The following is a 23,127-nucleotide window of genomic DNA, read 5'->3' as shown; positions in this document are numbered from 1 at the left end:
CGATGAATAAGTAACGGGTTTGTCTTTTACACCTGCCGGGGAAACGATCCCCGTCGCACGCCGTTTAGGCCCAACCGGGGCAGGGTCAACTGGGGAGGGGTCATTCCAGTGCGAGATGCTGCCGTGGTGGTGTGACGACGGTTAGCATGCCCGACTTGCAATCTAAAGGTCGCCGGTTCGATCCAACCTCCCGGCGCGGCAATTGAAACAACGGTTGCTCCGCCCGCCCTCCCCACCGCCACACCGCCGCCTCGATCCAGCCAGCGGTATAAGTGGCTCCACTACAGAGCGGGTTGATCGGCAGGTCGTGGGTGGTGGGGTAAAGTGTGTGTGTGCGCGCCAAATCTTTTACCAGACGTCGTGGAAAAGTCGGCCTAAACATCGTCCTTCGAGGGGCTCTCCCTTGACCTTCCTCGAGTGGAGGCCTACTGCTTGAGCAAGTAGTGACAGGGTAGATATAGAAATGGAACCGGTGACCTCTGGATTGCAGGTCCAGCCTGCAATAATCCTTGCCCTCGTCGCCTCGGGTGAGCCGTGAAACGGTGTGAAGCGCTCTTCCCAGTTTAGCACTGGGGAGTATTAAGCTACTGGGTGTAAAATGATCGATTGCACACCGCGCAGCTTTTGCTAAAGGTGCAATTAAGCCGGGGGGGGGGGGAGTGGGGGCAGTATGGAGGGGTGGGCGGAAGTGGACGGTGGGAGACCGATCTCTGCGGCACGTCGCCGGGCGCGTGTGTTTTACGACGAGTTAGCCGGGCGGCCGGAACGTGCTCGAGTTTTTCTCATTAACATTGCGGCCTCGGAAAACGGCGACTCAGCGGCACGTGAAGGACCAATCGGAGCGGCGCAGGAGGCGACGGGCCGATTTGGTTCCGTGCCCAAGGACAGCGGCGTTACCCTTCATCGTGCCAAGTAATGCCGTCGTCATCCTAGCCGGCGGCGATTTCTTGGGAATTTGGGCGGGGAAAAAAAGCCTATAACGCTTGATGTTAAAAGATGGAAAGTACGGCAAAGTACGTATCTGCGACAATTTTATAAGGGATGCCGGACCTCGCAGAAGGATTGAAGCGATGGGGAAGTGTGGCAATATGAGCCTAATTGATGTTGACATGGTGAAATATGGTGGCGCAGTGGTTAACGCTTGGAACTAAGAAACCTGGTGAGCTGTGTTTTATTCCTGCCCACGGTTAACATCAGTGGCGAGTAAATCTGAACCAGTGCTGCTGGGCCCCATTATCACCAACCAGCGTGAAGTACGGTCAAACAACTCCCCGTGACCCATAATAGAGGTTTTTTTTGGGTTAGATCGCGTAAATATAAATGTGTCGTTAAGCCCGCCACCACCCGAGACGGCCAATTAGTAAGGTTTGTCACGTAAAACACAACATGACAATTCGTTACTAGTTCAGCACACCGGGCGTGTTGGAGAGTAAACCCACCCACAGCATTTACAATTCGATTACGACGGTTTGATCTAACCCAAAAAAAACTCTTACGGATAATATTGGTCGCGAAAGCCGACGTGTTAAACTCCCTGTAACCATTATGGCATGGCGAGGCCATTTTGATTCACAAGTGGATTGTTGGTAAGGGGGGGGGGCGGTGTGCACAGTATCATGCAACGGAATCTGATAGGCTTAGAACGAGGGCATCCAATTCGTCAATTCTATTGATGCTGCTGCTCAGGAACCTTGCATTGCGTGATTCAAGTATTAATGATTAATGAATCTTGGGTGTATGATTCGATGATTAATTATTCTTGAGAGCTGCTTATTCCCTCTCACTACTGAACTGGAATTCCCTCTCATCGTTTCTTTTTCCCAAGCTCTTATAATAACCTTCCTCAAATCAATAAACGCGTTAACTCTTTTTCGGCACAACATTGGCAGTGCTGTTGGTTGCTGGCCTCTTTGCATTGTGGGCTGTTGCGCGTATAGACCAGCAACTGTGATTTGAATAAAAAAACTGATTTGCAAATCATCTGGCACGTTTGGAACATTGAACCCAACAAAACTGTACCAACGAGATGACAATGACGAGGACAATATTTATCTATTTATTTATAATTGTATCGCAACCTTAGATCGTGGCGGTGCATTGAATCTGCTGCGTCATAAGGCTTGCGATTCAATCGTTGCCTACAAATTGTGTTTGTTGAGCTTGTCCGCGGCGAAGGCAAATCGCATCGCACGACGCCGATGACTCCTTGACCTTGACTCTCTCACCAAGTCGCACGGGGAACAATCTCGGGAGAGAACAGCGGCTCTCGTTGTGCTCGCGTACAAACGCAACCGCTTGCGTCGCGCTTATAAACTCGTGACTGCAGCCTGTGTGGCGTGTGAAATATTTACCATTCACACCGCCATCGCATCCTTCACTTTGCGCGTGCGTGTGTGTTTTTCATCCTTTGTAAGCGCACGCAGTGATCGTCGTACAGTGCAGCGAGAGACGTGTGTGTGCTTCCGCCACGTTCCCCGCTGCGTAGGGCTTTTCCGAGGAAGAGGGAGAGATTTGCCGGTGGATTTTTTTTTCTTACGGAGGAGTGTCTGAGTGACCGAAGGGGATATGGCACAGTGAACTCTCCGAGGTCTCCTCCGGGTGAACTCCAACATAGTCGGTGAGTAATAGTCATACAACCGGTTTCCGAGTTAGTCTCTCTCTTTCTCTGTACGGATTTAATCCGCAAACGCTGCACGTTCTTTTGGTGGCAGCGACGACGAGAAACCAGTTGCGTTTCATTTCACATGCACCCCGAAGCTTATATTTGCATTTGGAGTCTTGACATTGGGCAAAAATATGATCGGTCGTAAAAGATTAGCAAGGAAGAGGGGGTGGAGGGGTGGTGCAGTGGTTAGCGCACTGCGCTATGAAGCTTGGCACCTGAAGCTCCGTTCCGGCCATGACTAACATCAGTGGCGAGTGACATCTGAATGGGTCCTTGGTGTTCCCCCACCACCTCCCCTACTAATCCATATGGTGAAGTACGGTCAAACAACCCGATTTGACAAAGGCTGTGACTAATGTTAATGATCGTTATTTACACAGGAACAACTAACTTAGGCCTCTGTGATATACTGAAGGCCTGTTGCGGTGAAGTATGGTCACACGACATTCATGACCCGCAGAGCGTGGTGAGGGCCTCGTGCAGCAGTATATTGACCAAAGGCTGTAAATATTTACGGTATAGCAATTAAAACGCCTTCACGATGCTTACAGTGCCCCAAGCTCAAACGACTCAATGTAAACGCGTCTACATTGGGTCGCTTGCAAAGGTCTGCTTTCCTGGTTTTCGTGTGGGTCGCGGATGACATTGTTCAGACACCACGACAGTGGCGGCCATCAATCCTCGAGACGCAGAGAGGGCCTGCGAGTGATCCCTGCGAGCCCCGCGGAACTACGCACGTACGTTCACGTGCGTACGTGCGTGTATGTACTCACGCACGTACGCGCGCACGTGCGTACATGCGTGTATGTACTCATGCACGTATCCGCGTACGTGCGTGTGTACATACACGCACGTTCGCACGTGGACGTACGCACGCTACGCAACTCCAGCATTGATGCAGAGTTTCCCGCCGACATCTGGGGGCTCGGGAGTTTCTCCCAAAGTACAAACAAAACACGTCTCGCAATGGAAACAAGTCGTGGGGGGATGGGGGGGGGAGGAAATCATGCCTACGCATGGAATACGTCGCGCTTGCCACCACGCGTTTCGTCTTCACAAGAATATAATTACTTGACTGGCAGCATGGAAGTCGACGGACAGACAGCTGTTGGGGCAAAAATTTATTTGCTTATTTTCAACAAAATGCTTTCTGCTCTGGTTTGTGTCTCCCAAGTTTTGCGCCACCTTTGGATCAATCCGGTCTGTTTTCAGTAGAATGGGTCCCTGACAGCAAGACAACTACCTGCTGCAGTTTGGTTCGTATTGGATCGTCTCTATGAGAGTTATAACTGCCGTTCCCCCATTGTCATGGATGGACGAGCTTGACAGTAGAAGTTACCAGTGTAAGTTACGGAACAGGTCGGCAAGTTCCTGACCTGGTCGGTAAGTTACAATTCGTTTCATAAGCAACTTCTTGGATGCTCCGTGAATGTGAGTCCAGCAAGATTGTGGCTAAAAGTGGCCAATGACACCTACATGGCAAATTTTGTGTGCTGTGTCATCCCTCGTGCTGTCGGCTTGTTTTACTACCGGCTGGTGGGGGCCGAGGCGGGGTGGAGCTCGTGTAGCTGTTCTGCCACGGAGGGCGCCGCGCCTTTGCTGGTAGGGCACGGATGCCTAGGCAGGGGCCTTTTAGCACTGGTTGTCTCCAAGTTTTGCTCAATTCTTTGATCAATGCGTCCTTAATAGCAATACAACTTTATCCTCAATGTTGGTTCATGTCAGATGAGATTTACACGAGTTATCATGCCTCCCCTCCCCCCCCCTTACGGATGGACGGAAAAAGCTAATGCACAAACGCCTTTCAATCTTAGTTGGAAAGTGTGGAAATATGTAAACAAACATTTCCTTGTTCTCAAAAATGTAATTGAAGGGCCCTTTTTGTTGTTTTTATTTCACTTTTTCCACCAGTTGAAGTTGTTGTCTTGGAGACATTTGACAATCCGGCACGATTTGGCAAAATCCGGCAAAATGGCCCGATTCTCTTTGCAGGCGGCGTCGGGGCCGAGCGAGCCGCCGAAGCTACAGTGCGGGAAGGTGCGCTGGCACGTCGCGAAGTCTCCGCCGTTACACCGCCGCCATGGCCCGATATAGATTGTGGCCTTAAGCCTGAAACCCTCCCCCCCCCCAGCGGTGCTGCCAAGGGGAAAACAAGAAAACGAGGGTGGCAATGTGAGCGGGGGGGGGGGTGAGAGTGCCGTAGAACATTCCAAAGCGAGGCCACGTGGCCCCACCGTGCGCCGGCTGTTACCGTCGCAGCTCCGGCAATAATGTTTTATTTGTGTGTCGGAAATGCCGGTTGTTGACGACGGACCGCTTTATCATTATGCAGTCAATTCAAATGTTGCACGTTTTCTATTTTAGAGCTGAGAATACAACCAGATAACGTTACACGGCAATCGATTTAATTAGTGGTGTGTTTCGGGCTAGGGGAACCCGGCTACCCGAGTTAGATTCGCGTTCACGGCCACCAACACCAGTGATGATTATCTGAACCAGTCCTCGGCACTCCCCCAGGTCGACTCGGTTTCAGATGAGTACCTAGTGTGATGTTTAAACATCGCCACAAGGGAGGCAAATGTGGCTGAATGTGTTGCTGGCCACCCACTTCCTCGTGTGGCATGCCGGCCTTCACAGGTGCTCGCTAACAGCTCTTACCCGAACAATCTGTTAAGGCTATAAGGGAGATTTTTGTCTTATATGCACACCGTTGGAGCGGCATCAGAGGGGAGTAGTGGCACAGTGGTTAGTGGTGGTTGCAGTGGTTGGCTCATTCCACTATGGACCCAAACGTTCATGTGTATATTTTTCATTGAATTATATGTACGTATAGAAGTGGGCGTGGCACTGTGGTTAGTGCACTGCGCTATAAACTCCCTGCCACCTTAATTCCGATTCCCAATCATGGCTAACATCGGTGGCGAGTGATTTCTTCACCAGTTCCGCTGCGTTCTCCAACTTGAACTGACCAGCATGGTGAAGTATGGGTCATGCAACCCAAATGACCAACGTGGCGTGGAGAGAGAGACACCTTTACCCAGCAGTGGCTTGACAAAGGGCTGCAAACGAATCTGTAATGTAGCCTACACTGTATAGAGCCGTATTATTTGGTTCACTTTTCATGCCGTCGATTGAGGTTGACTGTGAATTCGTTCGGGTTGGTTTTAATGGCCCTTAATGCATCTTGGTTATTTATAAAGGCAGTGGCAGCAACTGGCTGGGTGTTCTTGCCAACTCGTGTAAATGGTGTTCAGCAGTAATGGCACAGACCGTACTGAATTCCAACCTTGTGCCCCCTCCCCCCGCCCGCAATAGTTTATAAACACAGAGCACTGCTGCCTGCCCTGCACATAACCCGGAATAAAGTCCCTCCTTTTGAAAGGGCTCCTAAGACAGTGTGTTGACCAGCCCACTGCGTCATCGTCTTTATCAGCCACGTGGGTGAAACCCCGCGCCGTCGCAAACCTTTCGTTTGTCCCACGATTGCCGTCTTCGTGGTCCTTCGCCGCTCGGCAAAGGCTCCAGCGTGTACACGCGCGCCACTTTGCCGTTCAGGGTCTCTCGCTCATCGAGAGCCGCCAGTCAGCATGTCAAGCTGCAGAGCCACGTGGCTTGTCACCTTCCTGGAATCGACCGTTTAACGTGCGTCGAGTCGTTGTTCACGCGACGATTGATACATTTCTCACGGCATGTGCAAACTGTATGCAATTTGTACGCGCCCATGTCAAGGTTAAGTGAATTCGGCGGATGAAACGGTACAAAAAAAACACAACACGAGAAACCAATGCAATACAAACGAGACGGTAAAAAAACGAGGAGCAAGACGCCTAAGGTGGTGAGAATGAGGCAAATAAAGCACAATCGACGCCCGAATCGAAACACTACCAAGGAAACGTGACGATTCATCGAATTCCGTGGCGACCTCCAGCGTTGTTGTAGCAGCATTGTAACGTGTAACGTGAGCCCGTCTCGTGTGTTCGTCTGCAGTCCCCCTGTTTTGTTTTGTTACATTCCAGAGGTCGGCCACAACAGCTCGCGTTCATGTGGTTTTTGCGTCTATTTTGCATCATCACACCACCAATAGAATGCCACCACTTGTGCAAAATCACGTTGCGTCATGATGCACTGGTGCACCAAAGAAGCAGGGGCGAGGTTCACGCTTGGAATTGTGGGAAGAGAAACTCATCGATGGGACAACCTATGCAAAATGTTGACTTGTAAAAAACGAAGTGGCCTTGGGTGTGACTCGGCATGGCCAGTAGGGATGATGGCCGGTGGTCAAGAAGAGCGACTTGACCGGAATTTGCCGAGAGGGTGGAGTGTTGAAATCGTCATCTTGCATGCAGGCACTCGGCGGATTGTACATCGCAGCACCGTGAGAAGTGGCGACGGCGTGGGGAGGCATTCAACACGAGCAGGGCGTATTGATTGCTGCTGGTGATGAGGAAGGCGTAGAAAATTCATAATTGTATCCGCTCTTCTCTGATAAGAGGAGCGCGGATCAACAGGGATGTGTAGGAGCTGTCCACAGGGCAGGCCATACCAGTGCAGATACGAGAGGCGTCTCTGCATGCATGTATGTATGTGTACGTATATTTGTTGTGGGAGCGGTAGTGTAGCGGTTAGTGCGCTGCGCTATGAACCTGGCGACCCGGGTTCGATTCCCGCTCACGGCCAACACCAGTGACGATTATCTGAACCGGCCCTGGGCCTCCCCTAGGTCGACTCAGCCTTAAATGAGCACCTGGTGCGGTGTAAACATCGCCACTGGGGAGACAAAGGCGGTCGGGCGTGGTGCTTGCCACCCAACCCCTCGTGTGCCGTTCCGGCCTTCATAGGTGCTCACTAACAGCACATGCCCCTACAGTCTGTTAAGGCTATACGGGGGATCTTTATCTTTGATCTTTGTATATTTGTTGAACTTCTTTTGCATCGTTCGTAGCCAATTGTGCTAATCGGAGGTGCAGGGGAAGAACAACAAACTAAACACAAAAGCAGTTTTTACGAAGTGAGTTTTCAATATAGATTTAAAAGTGCATTGCTCCAGCGGTTGCCTAATCTTGGTTCTTTCGGTAAAGTCACGTAGAAGGGAAGTAATAAAATAATAAAAAATAAAACATAATAATTATTACTTCCCTTCTACGTGACTTTACTGAAAGAACCAAGAAGATGAATCCCTGCAGTCACGAAAGCTTTAAATTGGTTGCCTAATATCGGAAAGAAGAGCATTCCAGACGGCCGCAGAAGGACATCTGAAATTGCGCGATGCAGTCACCGTTTTTGTTCGATGGCTTTCCAAAAGCCGCTGCGAGGATGACCGGAGTGTGATAGTTTATGCTCCTTGAGATCAGCAAGGTATTGTGGTTCAAAATATCCGTATACTAACAAGGAGTGAAGTCGCCTAAATTTGTATTCATGTGTGCCCACCTTCGTGTGGTATTACCGGTGGGTTTACACACCGCGTAATAGCGCAGTTGTTAAGCACATGGCTGCATTGATTAATTGCCTTTTCTTTGCTAATGAGCTCACGGGCAGCATCCATCGTTAGTTAGCTTTGCGGCGCTTGAAGTCCACACGTCGCTATTTCTTGATTTGCTCGGCGCGTTGCGGAATTACGAGATGCGGTAGTTAGGGGATGACAGCGAGAGGCTGAAAATGATGATGTAGTGTGCCTACTTGGGATTTTAACAAAATACTAATTACTGATGCTAATTGGCCACTTACTGCTATTACTGGGAAATGTGTCCTCTGTGTTTCTGTCCGTCCTTCAGAGGACTCGCACACCAATCGTTACTCCACTTACCTATGTACACATTTCCGGGAATGTGCCCTGAACTCATCAGGTTTTGGAAGCTAAGCAGGCTTTGAGCCAGGATAGTGCTTCGAAGTATGCATGTACGTACGTATGTATGGCCGCTGCGCTTAAGATAAGTTGCCCATGAGGCTGCGTGGCCTACATGGTGGGGGATTATTATGGCAGTCCAGCCGAAATCCATTTCTGTACTGCGCTGCTCTCCTCCCACTTCTTTGCTCCTCTCGCGCCTTCATTCAACCCGCACCGACCGGCGTGGTCAAGTCTGATCGTTCTAGGCCCTCGCGACCCGCACGGCGCGGTGATGCCCTCATCCAGCAGTGGATTGACAAAAGGGCCGTACACGTGCGTACATGCTGCCGATGGCCAAGCGTGAACAGTTTTTGGGAAAACGGTTAGCAATGCAACACTTTCACGAAGAGGTTTCAGAATAAAAAACGAATTGTACGCTTTATGGCGCACATGTGACCGAACATGCGTGCGCGGAACCCTTGAGCCGTCGTTTTCACGTCCGTGCGTTGGCACGTTTCCTCGATCAATAAGGATCCTCAAGCCTGACGCAGGAATCCCGTGATGGACTGCCTTTGCATTCGGCTGTCGTCCCGCTCCTTGGGAGTGCGAGCCGCGTGCCCTAATTGACCGGCGGTGATTTAATTGCCTCGTAAGCTTGCGATTTCTTAGAAGTGCCAGGCGGTGGTCAGCTACTACCCAGAATGTTTAATCATGTGCTGCGGACTCAGCGTCTCAGCGGTTTAGCGCCCCCCGCCCCACCACCGCCACCGCCCGCATCAATTGACTTTAAACCATTTTCCGCCAGTCATCGCTCGTGTGCGTTTACACCAACAAGCGGCCGCGTTGTTTATCCGCCTCTCGGAGTTTAGTGGGGTCGGGGGGGGGCACCTGTCGGCGCACAACAAAACCCCCTTGCCGAGGGCGTCGCTGTGAATGTTGTACACCCCCCCCCCCACTTTTTTTTCCACTGGCATATCCGAGCCGTGCCACCGCGTGTGTGGTGGGGGGGGGGTCCTCTCACGGTACAGGTGGGGGGCTTTTTTGTTCTATTGGAACCTCATTTGCCAGTAGAAAAAATATGATAGTTGGTTTTTTACCCTTTTATCTGGCAACAAAACTGACACCTTTTTTACAAGGAGTCATGTTTGCATAGACCACAATACCTGCAGTCATAATGCAAACAAAAAACATAACTCTGACAATGTATGCACTGTCCTTGAAGTTGATTGGTCCACACCCGAGACAGTTTTTCTTAGAGCCTAGTCTCACATGGTGTTGGACCAGATGACGCCAAAAGGTGTCAGTTTTGTTGCCAGATAAAAGGGTAAAAAACCAACTATCGGCTTTTTTGTTGTTGTTTTACTGGAAGGGGCATGTCGTTTGCAAAGTGTTCTGGTTGAGCCCCCCGCTCCCTGCTCTTCCGCCCCCAAGACACCATTCGGTAGCTTTTGGGGGCGGTGTACGCGTAACTGTAAGTGTGTTCCCCCGATGGCGCCGTTGTGAAACTTGTGGCAAGTTACGTTAAGAAGTTGTGTCTAACCCCCTTCGCCTTGAATTGCCAAGCCGAAGAGAAAATTGTCCACGTCGGGTCTTGGTTAGTGCCTATCGTGGGTGATATCAGATATAATCGACGACACTTAAGGCTTTATCTCAGTATACATAATTGCTTACTGAAGAAAGCCAGTCTGGTGAAATGGTAAGACTGTTTCGATTTAAAGCTTTCGTGACTGCAGGGATTCATCTTCTTGGTTTTTTCGGTAAAGTCACGTAGGATGGAAGCAAAAAATATATAAATAATAAAATAATTCTTACGACGTTTCGGCCACAACGCAAGCAGCCGTGACTTTACCGAAAGAACCAAGAAGATGTTAAAACTGTGTTGATTGCCATTCTAAAACCCTTGAGCATAGGTTGGTTGCAAGGTGAACAGGAGACCGCCATAGATTTTTGGGGAGCCAGTATTGTAACCTTCATTGATTCTTGAATTCACCTGTGTCATCCCCTCGTGTGTCTGGTGGGTTTTCCTCCCTCATGGATCCTAACTCGATCAAACAGAGTTGACCTAACATCCCAATGTAGCTGGACCCTTGTAGAAAAAAAAACCAGCCTTGAGTCTCAGTGCAGCGTTACTGGATAAATAATAAAGGGCTTGGGGAGACCCTCATCCAGCAGTGGATTGACCATGGCCAATGATGATGATTACTGCTTTTGAGTATTTGATACTTTTATTTAACTTGCCCAGTTGTCCGTTTGTTATCTTTCGACGTGTTTAATTGTATTTATGTAAGCCACCCACTTTTATTCAGCATGTCAAATTTGATTAATTGTGGGGGCAAAATAAAAAAAATTCTACTTTTGAGTTCAAATAAAAGTGTGTTCATTGAAAAAATTATTTTTTACCAATATTTGTAAATGTTAATCTTTTCTTTAGCATTTCTGGTGCTTAAGTATTTTATTTATGCTTTCTGATTATTTTTATTATTTTTAATGCGTCCAATTACCATCTATTTAACACTGTAAAGCTATTGGAGGTGATCCAATTCAGATTTGAAGTTTTCGTGACTGCAGGGATCCATACTCTTTGGTTATTTCGGTAAAGTCGCGTAGGTATTAAATAAAATAAATTAAATTACGACGTTTCGGGCGCAACACAAGCGACCGTCATCAGGGGGGACAACCACAGCAAGAAACAATTGATGATGACGGACGCTTGTGTTGCGCCAGAAACGTCGTGATTTAATTTATTTTATTTTATACCTACGTGACTTTACCGAAAGAACCAAAGAGTATAGTAATATTGTATATTCTATACAGTTTTGTATTTGCTTCATAATTATAATGTTTGCGTTAAACTAGGAGCATATCGTAAATAAAGAATCCTTGCCGTCAATTAGAATTAGAATATTTATTGATACTGCAGAAGGAAACCGATGAAATATGAAGCTATATTTCACAGATGCCCAGTAGACAGTTTATCAGCAATTGATTCAAGCAAAGCCCGAGTCTGCTGATGAGACACTGCTTGACAAAACCGGCCCAGAATCTGCTTTGCTCGAATCAATGCTGCTGAAAACTATACACTCCGAGAAGGCCGTACGGTCGATGAGATGTGTAAGAAATACATTTTATAACAAAAAAATTATGTTAAGAGATGGATATGTGAAGGAGAGATTGATTATTGAATTTCGTTATAAAAAATGAATTTCGATTGGTTCAAGTTCCGACCGTCACTGTAACTTACGTAAGGACTTTTTAATGAACACGACGGGGCATTACACGAACGAGCGGCACGATCGCGAACTGAAACGCTAAAGAGCCCCCTCATGCTTTGAACGAGCAGGGCATGTGCGTGGTTCTGATGTCTGAAGCCAGCATTGTGCCGCGCCTCGGTGTGTGTGCCAAGATTGGCGCGTGACGTCACGCGGCCCTCGGATCTCGCGCGTGTGCGCTCGTCTCAAACGAAAAAGTTATTTTTTTCAAAAGTTCTGCAAAATATCAGGACGTCCAGTCCTCAGGGCTGTTGCCGCAAACCCATCAAACTCACTTAAATGTTAACCCGGTGCACTTGACGGCGGTGAAACAGAACCTCGTGTGTTCGCTCTTCAATTTACTACGCGTAGTAAATGACTGCTACCCATAGTGCTTCACGGGGGGCGGTGGGTGAGGAACGGTGGCGCAGCGGTGATGCTTTGAAGCTCGCCGCTTGAGTTTGATTCCAGGCCATGGCTAACATCAGTGGCGAGTGATACCTGAAACCGGGGCCGAAGCACCCCCCCCTCCCCTCCCCTCCCCACCGCGCCCCCCCCCCCCCCCATATTTTACCACCCACACTGACCAGCCATATTGCTTTTTGTACAAAGCAGGGCCCCATAATTTAGATGGGAGTTCTCTTTCCAATAACATTTTCTGGCAACCCGATGCAAGCAGCATGTGTTTAACAAGCCTCACTCTGCTGACGGCTGAAACCGCATTGCATGGTTTGCTTGCTTAAGCAGAAGCTGCCCGCTAAATATTGGCCCGGAAAGCCAATTGGTCGATCGATTAAAAAATATTTTATTCATGTGTCCGGAGACACAAAATGGACATCTGTTTGTACATGTTATTAATTCATTTGTGAAGTATGATAAAACAAAACCCCTCTGATCAGTATGGCCTGGGGAAGGCCTTAATCCAGGAATACATTGATTAACGTCTGTAAATTATTAAACTCTCATTATTACTCATTGCCAGCTGACTTATAATCACAGTGCACACGCTGGTTTCAGCGTTGATTGATAAACAAAAATCTAAACAAATTTTAAATGTAAACTCCAAAACGGGATTGCGTGAGGAAGGAACATCATCGCCGACCTCGAATGACCTCGCCGTCGGTATTGTCCATCTTTAGCCTTGCCGCTGCATTGAAATGGGATTTCCACGTCTCGACTCGTTCCTCATCATCGTAGGACGCACCGCGTCGCAAGGTTACATATTGAAAGCGGTGGCGAGAAATACAACGGTTTTGTTCCATCTCGATCGGCGGGTTAAAACAATATCTGGGCCTTTTCTTTTGTTTAATCCCTCCCCCCACCTCCACGCATTTAGCATGAAGGGAAATCGTGCGATCTCTATGCGTTGTGCCGTGTGTTTTTGTGCGATTGTGTTCCTGGGTGGGGGGGGGGGGGGACGCGTGAGGTGGAGGCGGTCAGCTGTTCAACAAAAGCCGCGGGTTCACATCTCGAGGTACGACGATCAGCTGCAATACAAGGTCATAACCAATAGCCCTTTTTTCAATCCACTGCTGGTTGAGGGCATCACCACGTTGTGTCTGTCGGTCAGTCGTGAGGGTGGTTTGGACCGTACCCCATCGTATTGGTTGCCACGGTGGCGAGATGTTAACTACCTCACCTGGTATACGGGAGGTTGTGGGTTCGATCCTGACCCTGAAACCTGTAAATTTGGAGTATGGATCTCTGTCCTTGTGGTTGCGTGGATTTTTCTCCGGGTCCTCCGGTTTTTCCCTCCACATTTAGAAACGTGCCTTTAGAGTATTTGGCTGTTATAAGTTTCCATACGATAAGACTTATCCTTCAGTTATCATGAATGCCCAGGTCGCTTCTGAAAAAGAGCGATATAGCTTAGTGCGCCTTACCTGGTAAAATAAAAATAATCGTTTTAAGTTTAGTTGGTCAGTGTGGGCAGGTGAAAGTAGGGCGTGGTGCCAGTTCAGATATGTCATTGACACTGATGTCTGATGTTAGCTGTAGCCGGGTGTAGCCTGTAAAGGGGAAGTTAAGGTGCGTGGGACGGTAGTTCACCGAGACCCTGCATTGGAGCCGCACTCAGAGGGTAGCGACCAAGCGGAAGACTTAAAACCGGATGGTGGTTATGATTAGACTTTAAGAATGGGCCCAGAAGGACATCTCAACCTTGCATCGAGGTGAGGTAGTGGTAATTGTGACAATCGAAAAGTCGACCTTGAAGATCAGTTTTTGACTTTGCAACTGGGCAAAGGAAGGAATAAAACGATGGCACAACGCTGCAACATCCTTTTGCCATGACGATCTCTTGACCCAAACACTTGCCTTCGCAGCCCTTTTGTCAATCTACTGCTGGATGAGGGCTTCCCCCCCCATCACGTGGTCCATTTAACAATACTTCACGCCGGTCATCGTGGCTCGATGAAGGTGGGGAGGCATAGTTGTTGGTGCATAGTACAGCACAACAATGGCTTCTGCTGCATTGACTTCTGCTGCATTGACTTCTGCTGACAGCGCGGCCCTTGACCTTAACACCCCGACTGATTTGCCACGTGGCTGCGCACGTGGATAATTCCCCGTCGTTCTTATTTACCCGCACCCCACGCGGCACAGGTTCCGCGGGAGGGAGGATGGTGATCTCGGCACGACTGTCTCGCCGCGACCGCTGCCACCTCCTCCTCCGCCGTCGCCGCCCCTGCCACTCCGCCGTCCGCCCTTCCTCCCGCCGCCTCGGGCCTTGCTGCTAGGGCCGCCGACACCCCCCCCCCCCTCTTCTCACGAGCCCCGGGGTCATGGAGGACGTCTTGGCGCCGCTATTGCCGAGCGCGGCGGCGCTCTTCGACCCGACGCCATCGCAGTTCTGGTCCGGGACGACGACGGCGGCGGCGCCGAACAGCACGTCGGAGTGCTTCAGCGCGCGCGGCCGCAACTCGGTGCTGCAGGGGACGCCATTCGGCGGCGTCGTCATCGTCCTCGCCATCGACTTCGTCGTGTGGATGGTGAGAGCGGCCGGTGGCGGCGGTGCGACCGGGGGTGGGACCGGTTGGAGCACGGCGAGTAGTAAGCGGCGAGCGGTGCGTTGCGGGAATGCCCGTGCGTGTGCTTGATTTTTCGTCCTTGTTTCTTCGGAAAATTACGGGCGGCGGCAGTGGCGGCAAAGGGGTGCGATAGAGCGAGTCGAAATTCATGAAGTCATAAGTACACTTTTCCATGCACCCTACGACGAGATTGTCACAGATGATTTAAATGAGCAATTTCCATGGTTGGCCACGCACGGTATGAAAGGAGTTCTGCATACAAATTATCGCTGTGGTGCAGCGCGCGATTATTTACATGCATTTCGGAAATTCCTCCCCACTGTAAAAAGATTGCATGTTGTTTGGGTTTATATCGCAGCCTCCTGCAACCGCACCTCTAGACGCTGCACATGATCGGTTGGACGTGGGGTAGCGGCAACGGGTGGCAGCAGCGCAATGGTTGGTGTGAGTCGGTGGAAGCGTTGTAAACATACTAACTCGTAAATACAAGTCGAGTTCACCAAAACGGCAGAATGTTGTCCGATAACTAGGACTGTACTGTGTTGCCGTGTCCCTGCTTGCCGTCTTCCATTAACCACACTGACTACTGCGGTGAAGGATGGGTCAGAGTCAGTACCACGTGGAGATGGCTGTGCCGCTGACAGAGATGAGTGGTCACCCCCTTTGTTCATGTGAGCTGTGGAGCGACACTTTGAATTTTCGCACGCGCTGGACAAAATGTAGTTTTTTTTCATGACATATCGACGACTGATCTGGGTCAGAGTCATTCGCTCCACCCTGCTCTGAAAATGTCACACGTTTGTCCTTGAATCCTGGAAGTGTTGCGTTTTCATGATCTCTTTGGTCGAGCGAGTTTTGCAAAGGGCGCGCACACAAACACGAGCAACCGAGAATTATGGCCACGATGTAGCTGGCCGTATAATACAATCCACATGTGCTGTCAAGAGTGTTTGGAAGGCCTAGATTAATTTCCCTTAACTTTGCATTAAACCACTGGGAAAGAAAGAACGAAAGAGAAAAAAACCGACCGACATTATTGCTTCGTTTAGAAAAACACACTTGATGTGCACCGACTAAATCAAATGTCTTTGTCTGGTCACGTTCGCAAAAACACGAGGTTTTTGTGTTTAAGTGCTTGCGAAATTAAAATGGGGAGATGCAGGTGGTCCAGTGGGTGGCTAGTGCCGCTGCGCGATGAACCCGACGACCCGAGTTCAGTTCCGGGTCACGGCTACCGTCAGTGGCGGGTGATATCTGAACCGTCTCCTCGCTCCCTCCCCAGAAACTTCTGGTCCCAATGGGCTATTGCCTGATTATATATAAAGGGGGACATATAATTAGCTGTATTCCCATCCTTCTTAATTTCATACGGTGAGTCGGTGCTCGATTCCCAGCCATGGCTAACGCCGGTGATCTCTGAACCCGTCCTGGGCCCCTTCCGCTTTTATCAATCCACACCGGCCAGCGTGGTGAAGTATGGTCAAAACAACCGCCCCCCCCCCCATGGCTGTCATGAAGGCCCTTGTCCAGCAATAGATTGGCAAAGGGACGTGAATTCTATTCCATGTTATTATTATTATAACATGACGATAGATATTAAAACCTACATTGTACAGCGTGTATTTCCCAATTTCAATTGTAATTGTTTCCAACAACATGAAAAAAAATAACCCCACGCGCGTATAGATTTCAAATGGGTAAACTCAAACGGACAAAATAAAGCAAAACATCTTATTGCTGGTGCCATACATTTCGACAGTGATTTTTGTAAAATTTCGTTGAAGGTTTTTAATGAAAAACATATGTTTTAAAAAAAATTGCCGTATAATCCGTTGGCTCCGCCGATAGTTTAAATTTCACCCGAATTGCTTTTGAAAAGCGGTAACAAAAACACAAACCCGCCCCGGCACCGGTTTCACCGCGATCCCTGAAACGAGTGGTGTGGCTTTCGTGCGAGGGATTTGCTGCTCGCTGATTTCAAATCCGCGGCGTGTTGCGCTTAGCGCGTTTGATTGTCTGCGGTCTGAGGACCACTTTGAGCTGCCTTTGCGGTACCGTATCTCCTCGGCGGTCTGCGCCTAATTGCCCCGAGTCAAACTGGCGGCTGACAGGCCGGTCCCCTCCTTGGGGGGTGCAATCACCGTGAGCTTAATTAAATGAGGGGGCCCCCACCACCACCAATCCCCACCCGCTGACCCTGCCCCGCTCCCTCTATAACGAGCGCCCACCCGGTTTAACGTACTCGTGGCTGCAAGCAGCTGGGAGACGTGACGAACGCTACGAACGTGTGCGGCTTCACTCGGTTCACCCCCCGCCGCTGTCGGTCTCGATCTCGCACTCGCTCACTCTCCGGCACTCTGTCCTCAATAATATTGCCACCAGTCCTGGTTCCCTCAGGATAGTTCTCTCCTTGAGGTGGACATCCTGGGAAATTTAAAATCCTACTTTGTTGCCAAGTTGCGTAACAGTACACCACTCATATTCTTGGTTCTTTCGGTAAAGTCACGTAGAAGGGAAATAATGAAAATAAAACATTAAATGAAATGAAAAAGAATATGATACCCTGCAGTCACGAAAGCTTTAAATCTAAAAAAAAAGTACACCACTCATGCCGTAGTCTTCCCATGATGTGTCATCATTATTTTTATCCTCGGAGGTGGTGACGATGCATCAGTGCAGCTGTGTGTTGTAGGGGAGCGGTCATCGCCGGAATGGTCTTGGGACCAGGTTTTATTTGCTGGCAGTCAGATCAGTCCATCATACTCCCAAGGTAAATAAAATCAGCACCATTTTGCCCAGCATCATTATTGGGCCTATGGAGAGACTGGCCTCTGCCATATTGCCAATTCTGTCGCGGAATTCCTCACCAATTCTCATGGACTCTTTCTCAGGAGGGTCATTTTGCAATTGCGTGCATGTGGGAGGAAACCGGAGTACCCGGAGAAAACCTTAGGCTCATGCGAGGGGATAACACTCATAGCTTCGCAAGGATAGTTTATTTTGGGTAAGGCCCATTGCGCTAAGAAGCCGTTTTTCAACGGCAACCCGGCCACAAAGGCTTGCACGACAGCACGCACAATACATGGGGAGAGAGGGGGGTTAGAGAAGCCGCATCGAGTAAAAGCAGGGACATTTTCTGAGCATAACTAATACATTTATAACCAAAAAAAACAAGCAGAACTATGTACAATGGAAATCCAGTAAACAATCCAAAAATAAACATGCATGACTCTCGTGAGAGGAACTGGGGCATGGCATCTAAAATAGCATTTATAGCAGCAAGGATTGCAATTGCATTTTCTAATTGAATGAAGTCTTTGTCACAGGAGGAATTTAAAATATACATTCACAAATAGCTTCACTGGATCTGTTCAAATCCAAAACTTTGCAAAGTTGAATGAAATCTGCAGCCTTAGTCCAGGGAGTGACTGAATCCAATCCGCAAACTGCACCCGTCGCTTTACTGCTTATTCCGGAGCCCCCTCCGCTCAAGCCGACAAAGCCACCCTTTGCCAAGCAGGCTCCAAACCCGAGCACGAACCGGGCTCAGCCCTGCCGTGCTGCCCCCTACAGCAAGTACATGGGAGGCACAGGTTAACAAGCCTCCTCTCATCCCTCCGCGGTCCACTAACTCCCGAGACCCAGAATCTCTACATCAGACGTCGCAACCGGGTACCCGATACCCGATACCCGTACCCTACCCGATACCCGGCTACCCGTACCCGGCCGGGTACGGGTACGGGTAGCCGTTTGCGACCCCGGTGCGGCCGGGTACGGGTACGGGTACCCATTTGCGACCCTGGTGCGGCCGGGTACGGGTAAGGAATCAAAACCCGTTTGCGACCTCTGCTCTACATGGACGTGTTGGCGGTAGAACGGTGCAGCATAGCACACTGGTGCTCAAAACATTCTGACGATGTCGCCGTTGCCCTTGAGTGAGCTGCAGAATCTCCATCAGAAGTTGCCTTGGATTCAGCAGCTGCTTTCCCATTCAAACGTGACATGAGTCATAGCCTTTTGATGCCACCGTCCGCCAATAAATTATTCCTGAAACGAATCGAGGAGCCGTCCGACCAAGTCTATGGCACGAGTCAAATCTGCCTTTGGAACACGGTGCCAATCGTCATCAGGCTGTGTGCGATACAGCAATAGGCTGTGAAAGCTTCGTGTTCAGCTGCTTATAACTTTTGTCTTCCGACTGCTTCGACATCACGAGAACTGATTTTGACGCACCACCCCGAAAGAATCGTGGGAAAATAAAAAAAATTTGCGCAAAAATAGCAATTTTTTTATGCCACGCCATCGGTGTACCGCCAATACATTCATTTGACGGTTAACGCTTTGGACGTGCAAGAGTGCGTCAATGAATCGGTGAAAAACCGATTCCTACTCTCACGATGCAGGCATCGAATCGCGCGGGTTGAGAATGTGTTGGAAATCCCGATTTACCGAAATGTCTGCACAAATAAAGAGCTCGTTTGACGTGCGTTAACGCCAATGTGCATATGGTAGGCTCGTGTTACACGTTCGCCAACGGGGTGGACGCAGTTATACAAATGCGACAAAATGACGATAAAAACGAGACGGTGGACAGTGTCATCGTTTGTTATTATTCATACTGCGCCTAGCGTGCAGCGTATCTCTCGCCAGAACAAAAGGGGTAATTGAGATAATTACAAAGTAAATAAATTATTACAGGTTGCATAACAATGCTTTAATACAAGACGGACCAAAATACGATTTCTCCTAAACAATACAGACCTAATATGATTCTCAAACACCACAGCATATGTAGACCAACGTGGTTCCTAACCATTCTGGACCCGCGAACCGCTTGTCAACCCTCAACCTATGTTCTACTCTAAAAGATCTGTACAATGTTACGAAGTCAATTAACTTTCTTTTCGATTTAAAGCTTTCGTGACCGCTGTCTCCCCGACAGACCTGGTCTTCACCTGAGGACGGCTGATTGCGTTGTGGCCGAAACATCGTGAGAATTATTTTATTATGTTTAATGTTATTATTTTATTATTTCCATTCTACGTGACTTTACCGAAAGAACCAAGAAGATAACTTTCTTTTCATTGGCGCTCATAAATTGTAAAAAGTTGTGCAATGGCCATACAAAAAAATAAAGTTGCTTTGTGGGAATCGTAGCATCCGCTGCGGTGCTACGGACCACTTCCCATGGCCTCGCAGGCCACCAGTGGTCCTAAGAGGGTCCACAATGCACTTGCTGGTGGTTCTTGCTTATGCGCAGAGTTCGTGTCCTTTTTGTATATTTTTGCGTCTCGTAAGAAACTCCAGTGTGCCGCGGACAAAGGGGTTGGGAGCCGCTGCTGTAAATAACGTACACAACAGAGGAGAACAAATCAAAGTGGGAAGCGGCACTGAGCTTGAGATGAATTCGATCGAATCGGAACTGTGAATTGTGACAATCGAATCGAGGTCGGGGTGCGTCGCTACCGCCTCCTCCGAACTACTGCTCATCGCCGCCACCAGCACCGCAGCGGGCAGGCACCGCCGTTGTTATTCTCACACCCCCCCCCCCCCGCTGCGCTCGTTGGCAGTGAAAAGTCCGCCCTGAGCGCCGAGTATCCTGGATCAGCAGTGTGGCCGCTTCCTGGACCTCCGCAGCGCCGTAATTACCCGGCGCAGGTGGGACAATCGCGCGTGGCGGCAGCGGTGGCAGCGGCGGCGTGTGGAGTGTGGAGTGTGGAGTGTGGCGCTGCTATTCCTGTGACCCGCGGGGTACTGCTGCTCCCGCTCTTCCCTACAGGCGCTGCTCCTCCTCTTCTCGGTGCTAAGGAAAGTGGCGTGGGACTATGGGCGGCTGGCTCTCCTCAACGATAATGACAGGTGAGCGAGGAGCGATAATGACAGGTGAGAGAGGAGCGCGCAGCTGGGCTCTTGACGGATTTCGGATTGACGGGGGAATTATGCGAGCGAGGGGAGGTCGCTGGGTTACTGTGGGTTTTGGGGGGGGGGTTGGAAGGGGGGGCATGCGCGACGCAAGCAGGATGCAGGGGTAGGTGGGGGGGGGCGTGCTTCAGTGGATTGCGAATTGGTTAAAAATCACGCTCGCGGTCTTACTTTTTTGTTGTGTGTGCTTTTTTTTGGGTGCCATTTCTTGATGTGTTTATTCATTTTTGATTTCGCTTGGTGTAATGGGTTTTCATTTTGCTTTGGTAGTGGCTGTATATGGCATTTGGTCCTCCTATATAATTACTGTACAGCCCATTATGGGATGCTTTTGGCGTGAGTGACGCGATATAAAATGAAACTGTTATTAGGCCTAGAATTAAGAATAGGATCTAACGTGTGATGAGTCGCTAACGATATTTATGGGAGTCTTCTCATCTGGAGGGGTTTGGGTGCGTCGGAATCAGCCGCGTTACAGTGGTATAACATCAAATTGCATTTATAAATAGAAAGTAAAAAATATCACATATGCTTGACTACCGACATTGCCATCTCAAATATGAATATTTAATAGATGTTGCTTTTGCGCTTGTTTGCTGTGAGATTAGTTTGGTTTAAGTCGCAAACTGTATCAATTGTTTACGCGCATCACAATGGTTGGTGGCACAGCGGTTCGTGCATTGCACCGTGAACCCGGCTGCCCGAGTTCGATTCCCGGCCACGGCCCACAAAAGTGGCGAGTGACATTTGAACTGGTCCCAGTACGCCCCACGCCACCCGCCCCTCTCCTCCGGCCCACACTGACCAGCGTGGGGTGAAGCATGGTGAAGATGCCCTCATGACTGACGCAACCCCGGGGGGGGAGGCCTTTAGGCAACAGCGAATTGACCACGTACTGAAAAATAATAATAATATTATTGCAAGCTGTGGGATAAACAGCAAGTTAAGCAGTAACGTGTGTGCTTGTCTGCCTTTGTTAACTCAACGGGTATATTAAATCGATGTCTACATGTTGGAGTAGTATTGGTTTTTTTTCTTTCACCATGGGAGTTGTAATGGATTTGTGCGCAGTATTTGTACATGCCACACAAAGCGAGGTCGGACCACGCCGTGTGTCCTCGCGCAGTAGTCGCGCAGCATGCACGGTTTTTTAAGATATTAACTCGAGCAGCCGGCAGTAAGCTGCTGCCTAGCTTCCAGTAACGTGTGTAACACAAAGCTTCCTGCATCCTGCCTCTTGTTACCACTAGAATTGTTAATCTATTCCCCATCTTCCAACAAATATTATTATAATAATAATCTACTATCGATAGCAAAAGTCACGGAACCGATTGTCAAATCCAGTGACAATGTGTTACTGTAAACCGCACAGCGCTGTTTCACTGCGATTGATCAGCGGCTGCCAATCGCTGGGCATCAGAGGCGCAGGGCTTGTCGGCCAATGCGTGGCGCGTTCCAACAGACACACAGACGTGCACTCGTGGGGCTGGACTTGTACTTCTATCGTTGGGCAGAGCGCTACGAGTGGCAAACCACATATATCCATAAAAAAACTTTGCTGTAGTATTTGATTATCGATAACGCAAACAAATGAAAACAAGGGACCCGAGTCGCCATTGCACGCCATCATTAAATCACCGTCAGTGTTCGTCTCTGCTCCGTTTTTATTTTATTGCGTTTGCCATCTGCAGAGCGCATGAAGAAACTGTATACGGCTCGACTCGGCTCGTGCGTCCAAGAAAAACCCACATGGGCCTACGAGAGACTCGGAGAGCTCCAGAGTATGTTTAGTCTAATGTTTTTAAGGGGGAGAGATTTGTGGGTTTGGACGCGGCCTGCATAATAAATACTCGCCGGCTGAGGCCTGCCAAGCGCCCGCGCGCGGCGTCTGCCCGGCAAAAACGCGCGAGCGGAGGTCGCTGTTCCGTCTTGTCGGTAGATGTCCTCTCAAATGCGTTCCTTCCATTGGCTGCGAGATTTTAACTACCTCGCCTAGTATACAGGAGGTCGTGGGTTCGATCCCAATCCTAACGCCTGTATATTTGGAGCTTGCATGGTCTCCCCGTGGTCGCGTGGATTTTTCTTCGGGCCCTTAGGTATAGCCCTGTGAGCCATTCGGCTCTTGAATCGGGTGCAACCGCAACAAACAAAAAAACAAAAACATGAACAAGAAAACATCTTAAAGTGACTATGTGCAAACAGAAAAACCAAGAAAAGACAGCAAAATATTGCAGAAAAAGCACCGTACACCAACACTGTGTGCAAAAATCCCAGTGGGATGCAAGTCAATGCGTTTTAGAGTATATGGCTGCTTTGAATTTCCACGTGATAAGTCACTTCATTGGGTTGTCATATGTGGCCTGGTTGCTTCTGAAAAATAGCCATATAGCTTTGGGCCTTACCTGCTGAAATTTAAATAGTTTAGTTACAAGCAACAGC

At 49.2% G+C, this 23,127-nt stretch overlaps 1 protein-coding gene across 3 annotated transcripts in view; it reads left to right on the top strand.

Annotated features, from left to right (window-relative positions):
- The window catches only part of LOC144729653 (mechanosensitive cation channel TMEM63B-like), a 93,718-nt gene that overhangs the window by 6,653 nt on the left and 63,938 nt on the right, over positions 1–23,127 (top strand). Inside the window, exons 2-4 of one of the 3 annotated variants that reach the window (XM_078610064.1) lie at positions 2,486–2,617; positions 14,342–14,727; positions 20,546–20,625. In XM_078610064.1, the coding sequence (XP_078466190.1) occupies positions 14,521–14,727; positions 20,546–20,625 (287 nt within the window). In that variant the 5' untranslated portion in view covers positions 2,486–2,617; positions 14,342–14,520. Of the gene's footprint in view, positions 1–2,485; positions 2,618–13,138; positions 13,212–14,341; positions 14,728–20,545; positions 20,626–23,127 lie in introns of those variants that run through there. The other 2 variants (XM_078610065.1, XM_078610063.1) reach the window with 2 other exon arrangements.

The sequence above is a fragment of the Lampetra planeri genome, chromosome 33, assembly GCF_965212315.1.
Source record: "Lampetra planeri chromosome 33, kcLamPlan1.2.h2, whole genome shotgun sequence".
NCBI lineage: Eukaryota > Metazoa > Chordata > Hyperoartia > Petromyzontiformes > Petromyzontidae > Lampetra > Lampetra planeri.
Note: the sequence above shows the minus strand (reverse complement) of the source record. Positions and strands in the feature narration are given on the sequence as shown.